Source organism: Balaenoptera musculus, chromosome 8, assembly GCF_009873245.2.
Source record: "Balaenoptera musculus isolate JJ_BM4_2016_0621 chromosome 8, mBalMus1.pri.v3, whole genome shotgun sequence".
Lineage (NCBI taxonomy): Eukaryota > Metazoa > Chordata > Mammalia > Artiodactyla > Balaenopteridae > Balaenoptera > Balaenoptera musculus.
The window spans coordinates 59,136,657-59,154,238 of record NC_045792.1 but is presented as its reverse complement, the minus strand read 5'-3'; the positions used below and the strand labels follow the sequence as shown (position 1 = coordinate 59,154,238).

Sequence of the window (17,582 nt, the reverse complement as noted above, 5' to 3'; positions counted from 1 at the left end):
ATAACACAAGTATTTGGAAATAAGATGACATCTGATAATTATGCATGTTATATATCTCTACACAGTTCCCACCATTAATATTTACATATGTGTGATTATAATTCTGTATATACTTTATATACTATATATTGCTGTACTGATTTTATATATATATATATATATATATAAATATATATAGTGTTCTGGTAGTTATTACATAGTATGCATACAGTTTTTTGTAAAATTTGTAACCTTTCTCTATTTACTTTTCATAATTGTAACAAACTGTGCTATCTTTACTACAGATTAAGTGACTATGATCACCTATTATTACTAGTTTTTAAAGTTGATTTTGAAGAAATAAAAAAACAACAGCATCTCTTGTACCTCACAATTAGGAATATTGATCCTAAACCCAGGTTATCCATGATGTCGTGATATTTTAGAGGTTGTAAATGTCAGTCTTAAAAATTGGATCAAGGCTGGTCAACTGTATGCTCATCTTAATTGAGAGTCAGTTCTTTAGTATCTGTAAGCTTAGCCTCATGACTTTTGATACTGATAACTCATAACTTAATGAGTTAAGTATGGTTTGAGAAACGGGTGTCCCACAGTAGCTTTTGACCATTGGATTTCATAGTATCCATATACATGCAGAAGCCATTTCCAGGTCCAATTGTACTGACTTCCATGCTTATTATAATCTGGCCTAAGAAGGCTTGGGATTCTTTTTTTTTTTTTTTTTTTTTTAAAAGCCTTGGGATTCTGAATGCATGGGTCAGGGGTAATTTGCTCAATATATATCAAATAAGTTCATCATAGTTTGATACTAGGAAACATATTTTCTTTAAAATCACAGTGGAATGTATTGTGTCCTATTTTGTAATTATAAAAAGAAACAAAGGTTTCATTGTAGGAAAATTCTACCATCTGTCTTTTCTATCTTATTTGTTATTTTCCCTTGTAGCCTAACTGAATCTCCATTCAAAGTTCATTTGGAAAAACTCAGTTTGAGGCAAAAGAAGCTGGATGAAGACCTGCAATTATACCAGACATCTCTGGAGCTTAAATTAAAACATAGCACTGTCCATGTGGATGAGCTGTGTCCTCTCATTGTCCCCAATCCGGGAGTTGCTGTCATTCATGACTATGCAGATTGGGTTAAGGAAGCATCAGGAGACTTATTGGAACCACAAAGTGAGTATGGACTATACTTCTAACCCTTGATGCCCCAGGAACAGGAGTAGGAGCATATGTTCATAGGAGGACACAATTTCCTTGTGCCAGTGTAGTGGTGGATGCCTGAGCTTGCACTTATCTGTAGTTGAGTTGGGATGAGCAAAATCTCAAGCAGGAAGAAATCACATCATTGTTTATCATTACTCTTATGCCCCTGTTCAAAGGAACTGTAGCCAGTCACATCCCATGGATTTATAAAATTAGATCCCTTACCCTACCCAGAGAACATAGGGAGAGAGAGATCCTACGTAAGTCCTACCCATTCTTCCACGTCCAACTCAAGTCCCACTTGTTCTTCCCAACAGCTTTGGTGGTTATAACTTCCTGACCTCTCTCACTATTACCTCTCTATAATGATTCTGACCATGTTTTTCTGAACCAATACTTCCATAAAGGGCTTTTCTAATTTGGGCACTTACTATTTCAAGTAGTAGAAAAATTACATGTTTCACACAACATTTCACATCACTTTTATTGAAAAATGGGGACTATTAGAATGTTCCATACCACACGTTTTGGGAATTGTTTGTTCATTTCTTTGTGTTTGCTATAGTTGTCTTATCTCTTCAAATACATGAGTCATCTTCCCAATGCATACTTGTAAGTAGCTTAAGGTGGTAAACAGTGCTTCCTTTTTGTTTTCCTTTGTGAGGGGCAATATAGCATTAGTGGTTAAGAGTATAGAGTTGGACTCCAATTACTTGAGTTTGAATCCTGGCTCTGTTACATCTTGCCTGTAACTTTGAGCAAGTCACTTAATGCTCTGTACCTCAGTTTCCTCATCTGTAAAATGAAGATGGTAACTATTGTATAGTTATATTGTGTAGATGAGAGTTGGTTTACTCCTAAGTGCTTTGAACAGTATCATTTAGGCTCACTAAAATGTTAGGCTGTGCCTATAGCAGATAATAATCCCTCACAAGTTTTCAGAGCACTTTATATTTCTTAAAGCATTTTTTTGAACAGAATTTGATCAAATTAGAGGATTTTTCTCTTATCATTTGAGACTATATGTAGCCATAATTAGGCTAGAGGAACCTGTATAAAGGAACCTGGAGTTATATTTGTTATGTAAGTACCATGGATACATGGAGTGAGCAGGCAGTCATACCACACACTTCTGGAGCTTGTAAGACACAGGTGAGTGAGGTAGAGACAGATTCAGGGAAATCAACTTGAGTTGTTGTTTGGGGTATTTATTAACTTATGTATTTTTAATGCCACATTAAAGTGATCCCCTGTCTGTAGTTATTGTATGGCTTCATGTCATTGCATTATTTTCCTGTCCCTTCCTTAGTTGTGAAGTACTGGAGCCTAACATGGACATTATGTGAAGCTCTGTGGGGCCACCTGAAGGAGCTTGACAGCCAGCTGGATGAGCCCACTGAATACATTCAGATTCTGGAGCGAAGAAGAGCTTTCTCTCGCTGGCTGTCCCATACTGCTGCACCTCAAATTGAGGAGGAAGTCTCCTTAACCCGAAAAGACAACCCTGTGGAGGCTGTCTTCAGCTACCTCACGGGCAAGAGGATCAGTGAGGCCTGCTCCCTGGCCCAGCAGTCAGGTAGGGCATACCGTCCTTCTCTGCACCCCTGCCTACTTCCTACTCACTGTCCCTACCCCTTAATCGTGCGTTTGCCCTTGTCTTCTAACCCGAATATTAAGTATAAACTTCCCAGGAAGATCGCTGGTTCCTCCAGAATAGGTAGGGACTCTGTCTTCCAGTTTTCCTTTTATAACCTTAAACTTTAAATTTTATTTATCTATCTATTTATTTATTTATTTATTTTGGCTGCGTTGGGTCTTCGTTGCTGTGCGTGGGCCTTCTCTAGTTGCTGTGAGCGGGGGCTACTCTTCGTTGCGGTGCACGGGCTTCTTATTGCGGTGCCTTCTCTTGTCGTGGAGCATGGGCTCTAGGCACGTGGGCTTCAGTAGTTGAGGCTCGCAGGCTCTAGAGCACAGGCTGAGTAGTTGAGGTGCACGGGCCTAGTTGCTCCGCAGCATGTGGGATCTTCCCGGACCAGGGCTCGAACCCACGTCCCCTGCATTGGCAGGCGGATTCTTAACCACTGCGCCACCAGGGAAGTCCCTAGAATTTTTTTATTGCCTCAAGCCTTTGTACTTAAAAATTTTTATTACAGGAGATACTGGGGCTTCCCTGGTGGCGCAGTGGTTGAGAATCTGCCTGCCAATGCAGGGGACACGGGTTCGAGCCCTGGTCTGGGAAGATCCCACATGCCGCGGAGCAACTAGGCCCGTGAGCCACAGTTACTGAGCCTGCGCGTCTGGAGCCTGTGCTCCGCAACAAGAGAGGCCGCGATAGCGAGAGGCCCGCGCACCGCAATGAAGAGTGGCCCCCACTTGCCACAACTAGAGAAAGCCCTCGCACAGAAACGAAGACCCAACACAGCCATAAATAAATAAATAAATAAATAAAATAAACCCAAAAGTTTAAAAAAAAAAAAAAAAAGAGATACTGGACTCTAGAGAGTGAAAGACTCAGCCGTTTTCTTTATATCATACATTTGTTTTTCCTCTAGGTTTGAGTTTGCCATTTCTCAGTGTCATTATATATACTGTTTGCTAGTTGGGCATGTTTACAGTTATGTCATCTCAGTTTTCACTATAGACCTTTGAATCAAATGATATTCCCTCCATTTTACAGATGAGGTGCCTTGTGTAGGGTCACAGAAATAATAGTAGATCTGACACTGAACTCTGTGTACTATACAATCTATATGTAATTAGTTTAAGCTACAATACTTTGAAGATTTTCTACCCAAGCCAAAAACGGTAAGTTCTTGATCAGTATTTTAGCACTACTGCAGAGAGCAGTCAGAGGTGTTTCTTGAGGGCCAGAAGAAATAAAATAATGCCCCCAAATGTTTTCCCAAGTCTATAAATTCTCAGTATCACCGGAGAACTGTTTCTCTTGTAGGTGATCATCGTCTTGCCCTTCTTTTATCCCAGTTGGTTGGCAGCCAGTCGGTCCGGGAGCTGCTTACTATGCAGCTGGTAGATTGGCATCAGCTCCAGGCTGACTGTTTCATCCAGGAGGAGAGACTGCGCATCTTTGCCCTCTTGGCTGGAAAACCGGTATTTTCCTCTTTTCTCATAAACTTACATAAATTTTCTCATAGATTCAGGATTGCTTGAGGTTAAGGCAAAGAGCTATCTTTGTAAATTGTACACTATTACATATAACTAAGCAACTTGTATTTAACTTTCAGCAGAAATATTTTCAAATTATAAACGTACAACATGTACATTGTGGGGAAGAAGTACTGGTTATATAGAAATTAAAATGTTAGAATTCACCATATCCCATATCATAGTGATAAACAACGTAATTCATTGTCTGTCTTTCTAGACGTATCTTAAGTCTATTTTGACATATATGTGTGCATATTTACACTTGTTATATATTCAAATAAAATGAATTATATATAGCAGTTCTGCAACCTTTTTTTTTTTAACTTACTGAATATGATCATTTTTCATGTTGTGTGGCCTCTCTTTTAATAGCCACTTCTCTTCCATTTTATGAATGATGTATCATAATTACTTTAAGCCAGTTTTCTTGCTGCCTACCCATTTTGCTTGCCATCTTAAAGTCAATTTCCAAAAATGAAATCACTGATCAGAATTTATTCACATCTTAAAGTTGGCAGCTGTGGGCAATGAGTGGTTCTCACCTCTTCTCAGCACTTACTGTCTAAGTCCACCCTATCACCTGCCACCAAGGAACTGTGTATTTTATATCTGGATCATTAACACTGCTATTTAAATCATTTAGAATCAACTTGAATAAGTGAGCAACATGCAGGCCTGGCCAGTAACAAGGTAATGTATAATGTAGAGCTGTGATGGTGATTTTGTCTCCTGTAGGTATGGCAGCTCTCAGAGCAGAAGCAAATCAATGTGTGCTCACAGTTGGATTGGAAACGGTCCCTGGCTGTCCATCTTTGGTATTTGCTCCCACCAACAGCCTCCATTTCCAAGGCACTCAGCATGTATGAAGAAGCATTTCAGGTATATGTATCCAGTATAGCCAAGCAAGAGTCCTGGTAGGATTTCTGTTTTTGCCAGAAAAGTACTACAGAGAAAAAACCATCAAATCACATTTCATGATACTTTCTCCTAACTGCTTTTTGAAAAGTACCATAGAATTGAAATGGACACAGGAAATCCGATGGGAAACTTCTTCAAGTTTCTGCTTCTATTTTGTTTAATACGATGAGTTTCCACAATTTATTTTCTTACTGCTGTTTTCCTGCCTCAACATTGGAGGGTTTTTCTTCATTCCTAATGCTGTCTTATTCCTTCAGGAATTCCCTGAGATACAGCCTGACCTCGTGTTTAGTATAGCCCCAAATTAGCAGGTCTGAAATTTGCCTCTAAATATCACTATATTTCATATTCCTTGTCCATTTGGAGGTTAAAGGATTATTAATGTTTTTAATGCCATTATTTGGTTCTTTTCTTACTGTTCATTTTTATTGTCTTTGATATCATTTGCCAGAATTATCAATATTTGTCAGGAAAAAGAGAACACTAAAAAAAACTGAGTGTAATAAGAATTGTGGCAAGAAGGGTGGTGGGGTTAGTGAGAGCTGTCTGAGGTCTTTGCCAGTCCATTGAAGGCAGGTGGAATATGTCACTGATCAAAATAAGTTTAAAATCCTTGAAACACTCCTTTAGAGGATGTCACACCATTCTTAATACACATCTGAGCTAACTGAGACACGGTAGAATCTAGTGAAACATACTAGCAGCTGATGTATTGTTTTATCAAATTCTTAACTTCAGAATACCTCTGAGGGTGACAGATATGCCTGCTGCCCACTTCCCTCATACCTGGAGGACTCTGGCTTTGTGGTAGAGGAGGAGCAAGACTCACAGAGACCTCTTCAAGATGTCTGCTTTCACCTTCTAAAACTCTATAGTGACAGGTAAATCAGAGCCATATGTTACAGTCACTCGAGGATTCCATGAGCCCTAGGGAGTCCTTTCCCTTTTATATGTGGTCAGATTGCCGTAAGTCTATATAAATTACCAAAATATAACTTACAGTAATTGAGTGCAAAGAGCATGGGAACTGGAATTAGAAATCTAAACATTCACATTTTAAATCAACTATACTTAAATGAAATTGTTTTTTAAAAATCTAAAAATTATTTTAATCAACTTTAATGAGATACAGTTTTACACATAATGAAGTGTGTGGTTTGATATGTTTTAATGTAATCTAACTACCATCACTATCAAGGTAACATTTACATTACCCTCAAAAAGTTACCTCATGTCCCTTTGCAATCAGTCCACACCACAGACAGTTACTGACTGACTTTTCATTACTGTAGATTAGTTTTGCTGTTACAGAATTTTATGTAATTGGGATCATTCTGTATGTTATCATTTGTGCCTGGCTTCTTTTTCTCAGCATAGTGATTTTGAGATTTATCCATGTTAATATGTATATCAGAAATTTATTTATTTATTCATTTGTTAATGGACAGTTTTCTTGTTTTGGGCTATTAAGAATAAAGCTGCTATGAACATTTGTATCTAAAAATGTTTGTATCATTTTGCATTCCCACCAAGATCTGTAATTAATTGCTCCATATCCTCTTCAAAACTTGGTATTGTCAGCTTTTAAAATTTTACCATTTTAGTGGGCACATAGTGGTGTGTCATTTTTGTGTGCTTAATAATAAATTAATATAATGTATTAACATGCTATTATATCTAATCAGATAATCAAAACTATCCCAGAGCTATCTTTTTACCTTATCAGAAACACTGAGTGGTTTTTTCCAGTCAAAAGTATTAGCTCACATCTCATTTCATTTCTTTAAATACTTTCTTTTAAATTAACTATATTAATTACAGAATAATACAGTCTTTTATTGTGGTAAAATACACATAATTAAAATTGTGTTTTAATTTGCATTTCCCTAATGCCTAATGGTGGCAGGCATTTTTTCATGTGCTTATTTACCATCTGTCTATATATCTTCCTTGTTGAAATCTATTTGAAATCTTTTGCCCCCCTTTTTTTAATAGGGTCGCCTAATAATTCTTTATTGTGTTGTAATAGTTCTTTATATATTTAGGATGCAAGTCCTTTATTATAAATGTGTTTTTGCGATTATTATCTCCCAATACACAGGCACAGAAGTTTTACATTTTTATAAAGTCCAATTTATTGACGTTTTTAAACTATAAAATCAGTTTCTTTAATAGATACAGAGCTGTCGAGGTTTTCTATTTATTCTTGAGTCAGTTTTGTTCATTTGTTTTTCCTAAGGAATTTGTCTGCTTCACCAAAGTCACCAAATTTATTAGCATAAAGTTCTTTATAACATTTCCATATTCTTTTATTTATTCATTCATTCATTCATTCATTTTTGACTGCGTTGAGTCTTCGTTGCTGCACGCGGGCTTTCTCTAGTTGCGGCGAGCAGGGGCTATTCTTCGTTGTGGTGCGCGGGCTTCTCATTGTGGTGGCTTCTCTTGTTGCAGAGCCACGGGTTCTAGGCACGCGGACTTCAGTAGTTGTGGCACACAGACTTAGTTGCTTCGTGGCATGTGGGATCTTCCCAGACCAGGGGTCGAACCCGTGTCCGCTGCATTAGCAGGCAGATTCTAACCACTGAGCCACCAGGGAAGTCCCTCCTTATTCTTTTTTAATGTCTGTAGGATGTGTGGCTGTGTCTCTTTCTTCCCTGATATTGGTATTTGTGTCTTCTCTCTTTTTCTCCTGATTAGTCTATCTCCAGCTTTTGGTTTCATTGGTTATCTCTATTAGTCATCTAGCTCAAAATGAATCATAAACCTAAATGTCAAACTTAAAACAATAACCTCTTAGAAGAAAATCTTTGCAACTGTGGGTTAGGCAAAGATTTCTCAGATACCAAACACATAATCCATAGAACAAAAAATTGATAAATTGGACTTTAACAAAATTAAAAACTACTACTCATTAGACAGACTGTTAAGAGAATGAAAAGATGAGCCACAGATTGGGAGAAGATACTTGCAATTCATATATCTGATAAAGGACTTTTATCCAGAACATGTAAAGAACTCTCGTGAGCTCAATAATAAGAAAACAAACAATCCAGTTTAAAAATTGGGAAAAATATTTAAAGGGATGCTTCACCAAAGAAGACCTACATATAAAGCCCATGAAAAGTTTTTATCAATAGACATCAGGGACATGCAAATTAAAGCCATCATGGGATGCCACTACCCATCTATTAGAGTGGCTAAAAATTAAGACACCTGTACCAAATGTCATCATGGAAGCGGAGCAATTGGAATTCTCAACACTGCTGGGGAAAAATGTAAAATAATACTGGCACTTGGAAGAACAGTTTGGTGGCTTAAAAGTTAAACATACGGCTACATACATTCCACTCCTAGGTATTTACCCAGGAGGAATGAAAACATATGTCTATTTATATGTTGATAGCAGCTTTATTTGTAAAGGTCCAAAACGGGAAACAACCCAAATTTCCATCAACAGGTGATTAGATAAGCAAATTGTGGTACATCCGTACAATGGAATACTATCTCAGCTGTAAGAAAGAATGAACTGTTGATAACATGCAACAGCATGGTGAATCACAAAATACTTTTACTTATTTTTGAAGCGGTGAGAAAAAAAAAAATACTCCCAAAAATGTACCTACTGCTTGATTCCAATTTATGAAAAACTCTGGAAAATGCAAACTAATCTATAATGATAGAAAGATCAGTGGTTGCCTGGGAAGGGTAGGTGTAGGGAGGGGCAGGAGAGAGGGATCACAGAGGGACTTAAGGAAACTTTTGGAGGTGATGGGTATGCTTGTTATCTTGACCTTGGTGGTCGTTTCACAGGTGTATATATATGTTTAAACTTATGAAAACTGTACATTCTAAATACGTAGTTTATTGTATGTCAGTTTTTTAATGTCAAAAAAAAGAAAAAAGGAAGAGGAAGAAAAGCATATATCTCAAAGTGCCAGAAATAGAGAAACCAAAGCCTGAATGAGATAATAAAGCGTTCTTCTCATGTAAGGTAGAACTGCTATGACTAAAACCCTTACATAAACATAAGGAACTGCACTGTATAATGGCCGCTATTCTCATAAGACTACTTTAAATTAATTTTTAAATTTAATTACTCATTCACACTAGCCATATTTCAAGTGTTTAATAGCCATATGTGGCTAGTGGCTATCTTATTGGTCAAGGCAGATTATAGAACATTTCTGTCATCACACAGAGTTCAGTTTGACAGCACCAGTCAAGAAAAACTACTCATTACTTGGGGAGGTGTTAGGAACTTGTAAAATGTCTGGGATCTTAGGTGAAAGGGAAAGGTTTTGGTTGGTAATCAAAGCCCAGATCTTTAAAACTTGTTGCTGCTGTGGGATCTTAGTTCTTACTGTTCTTATGGTCTGGGACTTGGAAGCTAAGAACATAACACATAAACGGGTCCAGAATCTTTGAAGTCCCTGGGCTCTCAGCAGAAAAAAAAGTGAAAGTCTGTAGGGAGACTTTCAAACCTGTATTTCTATATGAAGAATAATACCTACTGTAGACAAAATCAAAAGTAAGATTTACAAGCCATAGAAGAAAATAACCATCATTAAGACTGGTTAGCTATTGGGACTTCCCTAATGGTACAGTGGTTAAGACTCCACACTCCCGACGCAGGGGGCCCGGGTTCAGTCCCTGGTCAGAGAACTAAGATCCCACCTGCCACTGGGCAACTAAGCCCGTGCGCCGCAACGAAGACCCAGCGCAGCCAAAGTAAATGAATAAATAAATCGGAATTTAAAAAATTAAAACAACAACAAAAAAGACTAGTTAACTGTTCAAACAAACAGGTGAAGTAGCATTCCAGCAACTTCAGATAGTAAAACAACCTAAAAGATACTAAATAACTTATATATATATATTTTTTTGATATATCTTTATTGGAGTCTAATGGCTTCACAATACTGTGTTAGTTTCTGTTGTACAACAAAGTGAATCAGCCATATGCATACATATGTCCCCATATCCCTTCCCTCTTGAGCCTCCCTCCCATCCTCCCTATCCCACACCTCTAGGTCATCGGAAAGCACCGAGCTGATCTCCCTGTGCTATGCGGCTGCTTCCCACTAGCTAACTATTTTACATTCAGTAGTATATATATGTCGATGCTACTCTCACTTCGCCCCAGCTTCCCCCTCCCACCCCGTGTCCTCAAGTCCATTCTCTATGTCTGCATCTTTATTCTTGCCCTGCAACTAGGTTCATCAGTACCTTTTTTTTTTTTTAGATTCCATATATATGCGTTAGCATATGGTATTTGTTTTTCTCTTTCTGACTTACTTCACTCTGTATCACAGACGCTAGGTCCATCCACCCCACTACAAATAACTCAGTTTCATTTCTTTTTATGGCTGAGTAATATTCTGTTGTATATATGTGCCACATCTTCTTTATCCATTCATCTGTTGATGGATACTTAGGTTGCTTCCATGTCCTGGCTATTTTAAATAGAGCTGCAATGAACATTGTGGTACATGACTCTTTTTTTTTTTTTTTTTTTTAAGATTTTTAGAAATTTCATGTAATGTCTGAAACATTTATATTAACATATTTCCATACAAATAACCCAATGAAAGTTTAGTATTAGTTGTTTTGTTTGTTTTTTTATACTGCAGGTTCTTATTAGGCATCAGTTTCATACACATCAGTGTATACATGTCAATCCCAATTGCCCAATCCAGCACACCACCATCCCCACCTCACCGCAGTTTTCCCCCCTTGGTGTCCATATGACCATTCTCTACATTTGTGTCTCAACTTCTGCCCTGCAAACTGGCTCATCTGTACCATTTTTCTAGGTTCCGCATACATGCATTAATATACGATATTTGTTTTTCTCTTTCTGACTTACTTCACTCTGTATGACAGTCTCTAGATCCATCCATGTCTCAACAAATGACTCAATTTCGTTCCTTTTTATGGCTGAGTAATATTCCATTGTATATATGTACCACATCTTCTTTATCCATTCGTCTGTTGATGGGCATTTAGGTTGCTTCCATGACCTGGCTATTGTAAATAGTGCTGCAATGAACATTCGGGTGCATGTGTCTTTTTGAATTACGGTTTTCTCTGGGTATATGCCCAGTAGTGGGATTGCTGGGTCATATGGTAATTCTATTTTAGTTTTTTAAGGAACCTCCATACTGTTCTCCATAGTGGCTGTATCAATTTACATTCCCACCAACAGTGCAAGAGGGTTCCCTTTTCTCCACACCCTCTCCAGCATTTGTTGTTTGTAGATTTTCTGATGATGCCCATTCTAACAGGAGTGAGGTGATACCTCATTGTAGTTTTGATTTGCATTTCTCTAATAATTAGTGATGTTGAGCATCTTTTCATGTGCTTCGTGGCCATCTGTATGTCTTCTTTGGAGAAATGTCTATTTAGGTCTTCTGCCCATTTTTGGATTGGGGTGTTTGTTTCTTTGATATTGAGCTGAATGAGCTGTTTATATATTTTGGAGATTAATCCTTTGTCCGTTGATTCATTTGCAAATATTTTCTCCCATTCTGAGGGTTGTCTTTTCGTCTTGTTTATGGTTTCCTTTGCTGTGCAAAAGCTTTGAAGTTTCATTAGGTCCCATTTGTTTATTTTTGTTTTTATTTCCATTACTCTAGGAGGTGGATCAAAAAAGATCTTGCTGTGATTTATGTCAAGAGTGTTCTTCCTATGTTTTCCTCTAAGAGTTTTATAGTGTCCAGTCTTATATTTAGGTCTCTAATCCATTTTGAGTTTATTTTTGTGTATGGTGTTAGGGAGTATTCTAATTTCATTCTTTTACATGTAGCTGTCCAGTTTTCCCAGCACCACTTATTGAAGAGACTGTCTTTTCTCCATTGTATATCTTTGCCTCCTTTGTCATAGATTAGTTGACCATAGGTGCGTGGGTTAATCTCTGGGCTTTCTATCTTGTTCCATTGATCTATGTTTCTGTTTTTGTGCCAGTACCATACTGTCTTGATTACTGTAGCTTTGTAGTATAGTCTGAAGTCAGGGAGTCTGATTCCTCCAGCTCCATTTTTTTCCCTCAAGACTGCTTTGGCTATTCGGGGTCTTTTGTGTCTCCATACAAATTTTAAGATGATTTGTTCTAGCTCCGTAAAAAATGCCATTGGTAATTTGATAGGGATTGCATTGAATCTGTAGATTGCTTTGGGTAGTATACTCATTTTCACAATGTTGATTCTTCCAATCCAAGAACATGGTATATCTCTCCATCTGTTGGTATCATCTTTAATTTCTTTCATCAGTGTCTTATAGTTTTCTGCATACAGGTCTTTCGTCTCCCTAGGTAGGTTTATTCCTAGGTATTTTATTCTTTTTGTTGCAATGGTAAATGGGAGTGTTTCCATAATTTCTCTTTCAGATTTTTCATCATTAGTGTATAGGAATGCAAGAGATTTCTGTGCATTAATTTTGTATCCTGCAACTTTACCATATTCATTAATCAGCTCTAGCAGTTTTCTGGTGGCAGTTTTAGGATTCTCTATGTATAGTATCATGTCATCTGCAAACAGTGACAGTTTTACTTCTTCTTTTCCAATTTGTATTCCTTTTATTTCTTTTTCTTCTCTGATTGCCGTGGCTAGGACTTCCAGAACTATGTTGAATAATAGTGGTGAGAGTGGACATCCTTGTCTCGTTCCTGATCTTAGAGGAAATGCTTTCAGTTTTTCACCATTGAGAATGATGTTTGCTGTGGGTTTGTCATATATGGCCTTTATTATGTTGAGGTAGGTTCCCTCTATGCCCACTTTCTGGAGAGTTTTTATCAGAAATGGGTGTTGAATTTTGTCAAAAGCTTTTTCTGCATCTATTGAGATGATCATATGGTTTTTATTCTTCAATTTGTTAATATGGTGTATCACATTGATTGATTTGCGTATATTGAAGAATCCTTGCATCCCTGGGATAAATCCCACTTGATCGTGGTGTATGATTCTTTTAATGTGTTGCTGGATTCTGTTTGCTAGTATTTTGTTGAGGATTTTTGCATCTATATTCATCAGTGATATTGGTCTGTAATTTTCTTTTTTTTGTAGTGTCTTTGTCTGGTTTTGGTATCAGGGTGATGGTGGCCTCATAGAATGAGTTTGGGAGTGTTCCTTCCTCTGCAATTTTTTGGAAGAGTTTGAGAAGGATGGGTGTTAGCTCTTCTCTAAATGTTTGATAGAATTCACCTGTGAAGCCATCTGGTCCTGGACTTTTGTTTGTTGGAAGATTTTTAATCACAGTTTCAATTTCATTACTTGTGATTGGTCTGTTCATATTTTCTGTTTCTTCCTGATTCAGTCTGGGAAGGTTATACCTTCTAAGAATTTGTCCATTTCTTCCAGGTTGTCCATTTTATTGGCATAAAGTTGCTTGTAGTAGTCTCTTAGGATGCTTTGTATTTCTGTGGTGTCTGTTGTAACTTCTCCTTTTTCATTTCTGATTTTATTGATTTGAGTCCTCTCCCTCTTTTTCTTGATGAGTCTGGCTAATGGCTTATCAATTTTGTTTATCTTCTCAAAGAACCAACTTTTAGTTTTATTGATCTTTGCTATTGTTTTCTTTGTTTCTATTTCATTTATTTCTGCTCTGATCTTTATGATTTCTTTCCTTCTGCTAACTTTGGGTTTTGTTTGTTCTTCTTTCTCTAGTTTCTTTAGGTGTAAGGTTAGATTGTTTACTTGAGATTTTCTTGTTTCTTTAGGTAGGCTTGTATAGCTATAAACTTCCCTCTTAGAACCGCTTTTGCTGCATCCCATAGGTTTGGGTCGTCGTGTTTTCATTGTCATTTGTCTCTAGGTATTTTTTGATTTCCTCTTTGATTTCTTCAGTGATCTCTTGGTTATTTAGTAACGTATTGTTTAGCCTCCATGTGTTTGTCCTTTTTACGTTTTTTTCCCTGTAATTCATTTCTAATCTCATAGCGTTGTGGTCAGAAAAGATGCTTGATATGATTTCAATTTTCTTAAATTTACTGAGGCTTGATTTGTGACCCAAGATGTGATCTATCCTGGAGAATGTTCCGTGCGCACTTGAGAAGAACGTGTAATCTGCTGTTTTTGGATGGAATGTCCTATATATATCAATTAAATCTATCTGGTCTATTGTGTCATTTAAAGCTTCTGTTTCCTTATTTATTTTCATTTTGGATGATCTGTCCATTGGTGTAAGTGAGGTGTTAAAGTCCCCCACTATTATTGTGTTACTGTCGATTTCCTCTTTTATAGCTGTTAGCAGTTGCCTTATGTATTGAGGTGCTCCTATGTTGGGTGCATATATATTTATAATTGTTATATCTTCTTCTTGGATTGATCCCTGGATCATTATGTAGTGTCCTTCCTTGTCTCTTGTAACATTCTTTATTTTAAAGTCTATTTTATCTGATATGAGTATAGCTACTCCAGCTTTCTTTTGATTTCCATTTGCATGGAATATCTTTTTCCATCCCCTCACTTTCAGTCTGTATGTGTCCCTAGGTCTAAAGTGGGTCTCTTGTAGACAGCATATATATGGGTCTTGTTTTTGTATCCATTCAGCCAGTCTATGTCTTTTGGTTGGGGCATTTAATCCATTCACGTTTAAAGTAATTACCGATATGTATGTTCCTATGACCATTTTCTTAATTGTTTTGGGTTTGTCTTTGTAGGTCCTTTTCTTCTCTTGTGTTTCCCACTTAGAGAAGTTCCTTTAGCATTTGTTGTAGAGCTGGTTTGGTGGTGCTGAATTCTCTTAGCTTTTGCTTGTCTGCAAAGCTTTTGATTTCTCCATCAAATCTAAATGAGATCCTTGCCGGGTAGAGTAATCTTGGTTGTAGGTTCTTCCCTTTCATCACTTTAAGTATATCGTGCCACTCCCTTCTGGCTTGCAGAGTTTCTGCTGAGAAATCAGCTGTTAACCTTATGGGAGTTCCCTTGTATGTTATTTGTCGTTTTTCCCTTGCTGCTTTCAATAATTTTTCTTTGTCTTTAATTTTTGCCACTTTGATTACTATGTGTCTCGGCGTGTTTCTCCTTGGGTTTATTCTGTATGGGACTCTCTGCGCTTCCTGGACTTGGGTGGCTATTTCCTTTCCCATGTTAGGGAAGTTTTCGACTATAATCTCTTCAAATATTTTCTCTGGTCCTTTCTCTCTCTCTTCTCCTTCTGGGACCCCTATAATGCGAATGTTGTTGCGTTTAATGTTGTCCCAGAGGTCTCTTAGGCTGTCTTCATTTCTTTTCATTCTTTTTTCTTTAGTCTGTTCTGCAGCAGTGAATTCCACCATTCTGTCTTCCAGGTCACTTATCCGTTCTTCTGCCTCAGTTATTCTGCTATTGATTCCTTCTAGTGTAGTTTTCATTTCAGTTATTGTATTGGTGGTCTCTGTTTGTTTGTTCTTTAATTCTTCTAGGTCTTTGTTAATCATTTCTTGCATCTTCTCAATCTTTGCCTCCATTCTTATTCCGAGGTCCTGGATCATCTTCACTATCATTATTCTGAATTCTTTTTCTGGAAGGTTGCCTATCTCCACTTCATTTAGTTGTTTTTCTGGGGTTTTTTCTTGTTCCTTCATCTGGTGCATAGCCCTCTGCCTTTTCATCTTCTCTATCTTTCTGTAACTGTGGTTTTTTCTACATGACTCTTTTTGAATTAACGTGTATTTTTTAAATGGTTAAGAAAAGTAATTGATACTACAGTGAAAGAATGGAAGGGAGAGAGTTATGAAGACTCCCTGTACCAGGATGGTAAAAATAGACCAAACAAATACCAGCAAACCTGGTAGAAGAGCCACCAAAGAGAAGGTGTCTTGGTTTTTGGTAGATCGGTAATGTGGCTGAACCTAGAGGAGGAAGACTATAAGGCTTATGATGCTTCTGCTCCCGGGTGCCTGCCTTTATTGTTTTGTAAGCTGTAGCTGAGACAGTTGACTCGTCCAGTACAGGTGGTCTGCTGGCTGGGTTTGGTAACTCTCAGCACATTCTCCTTTGCAGACATTATGATCTCAACCAGCTGCTGGAGCCTCGAAGCGTCACAGCAGATCCTTTGGACTACCGCCTAAGCTGGCACTTGTGGGAGGTGCTGCGGGCTCTTAACTACACCCATCTCTCAGAGCAGTGTGAGGGTGTGCTGCAGGCCAGTTATGCTGGCCAGCTGGAAAGTGAGGGGCTCTGGGAGTGGGCCATCTTTGTCCTCCTGCACATTGACAACTCAAGGTGAGTGAGAAGCCATCAAACACACTGGTTGCATCCAGCGCTACAGGGCAATGCCAAAGGAATCAGTCTCTCAGGGTTCAGTTCAGCAAGTAAGTGTTTAGAGTGTATTTTTGGGTCCAGCCTTGTGGTAAACCTTAAGACAGTTCAACCTGCAGCCCAGACTGTCTCTGTATTCATGTGGACACGTTAGAAAGAAGATTGCCTTTGATTAAGTGCCAAATTGTGCTATTTATCATAAGGCCTCCCAGTAGCCTGAGAAGGGAGAAGAGATCTCTGTGAACTGCAGAATCTCTGAGTCTCTCTAGAGGTAAGATTCAAAGTACGTGTAAAATTGGTATAGCAAATAATTAAGTGGGAAGGAAAGATATGCCTGGGTGGGGAAACCCCATTAACTAGGCACAAATTCCTTGAATGTGGCATGTTTAGAATTATGCAGAAATAGTGCTGTCTGAGTTGGATCTGTGGAGTAATGGTTGGCAGGGAGGGCCCCTGCTTTTTCTTTGCTGGCCCTTCCCTTTCCATCCACCCACCCCTATCCCTCAAGTTTGATAGTGTTCTATTTACCTATTTACCAATACAATCTTGCTTAGATGTGTAATGTTTTGGTTCTTTGTCCTGAACAAAAACCAGAGAAACACCTTTGCTCCGTGCTTTGAATGAGGTGATGTTGGAGGTTTTTTCTTAATGGTAGCAGCATGGCATAACACTAAGAACAAAAACATTTATATAATACTTTGTTATATAATGCTTTTATATATCTTTATACGCTGTTGCAAGTACTTTAAATATATTAACTCGTTGAATGCTCATAATGAACCTATGAGACACTCTTACTGTCTATTTTATAGATGAGCAACCCAAGGGATAGAGAGATGAGGTAACTTTTGTTCAAGGTCACATAGCTACTAAATGGCAGAGTGAGCCTTTCAACTCAAGACACCCAGAGTCTGTGCTCTTAATCGTTGTACTATACTATCTGTCATGTCGTAGGGCATGGAAAGAAGTTGTTTTGTAGTCAGAGCTTTCTAAATTCTGGCTCCACCATGTACTCACTTTGACCTAAGGTAGAGCTTACTTCACTTTTGGCTT

The 17,582-nt window shown here is 37.9% G+C and overlaps 1 protein-coding gene across 9 annotated transcripts in view; it reads left to right on the top strand.

The window, feature by feature from the left end:
• Nucleotides 1–17,582, top strand: part of NUP98 (nucleoporin 98 and 96 precursor) — a 101,165-nt gene that overhangs the window by 79,086 nt on the left and 4,497 nt on the right. For 7 of the 9 annotated variants that reach the window (XR_005020846.1, XM_036859596.1, XM_036859595.1 and 4 more), the window contains 6 exons: nt 947–1,176; nt 2,516–2,782; nt 4,157–4,314; nt 5,107–5,250; nt 6,028–6,170; nt 16,272–16,493. Coding sequence is in view for 8 of the 9 variants with exons in the window: in XM_036859596.1 (XP_036715491.1) it covers nt 947–1,176; nt 2,516–2,782; nt 4,157–4,314; nt 5,107–5,250; nt 6,028–6,170; nt 16,272–16,493 (1,164 nt within the window). In the remaining variant the exon portion in view is untranslated. The remainder of the gene's footprint in view (nt 1–946; nt 1,177–2,515; nt 2,783–4,156; nt 4,315–5,106; nt 5,251–6,027; nt 6,171–16,271; nt 16,494–17,582) is intronic. The other 2 variants (XM_036859599.1, XM_036859598.1) reach the window with 1 other exon arrangement.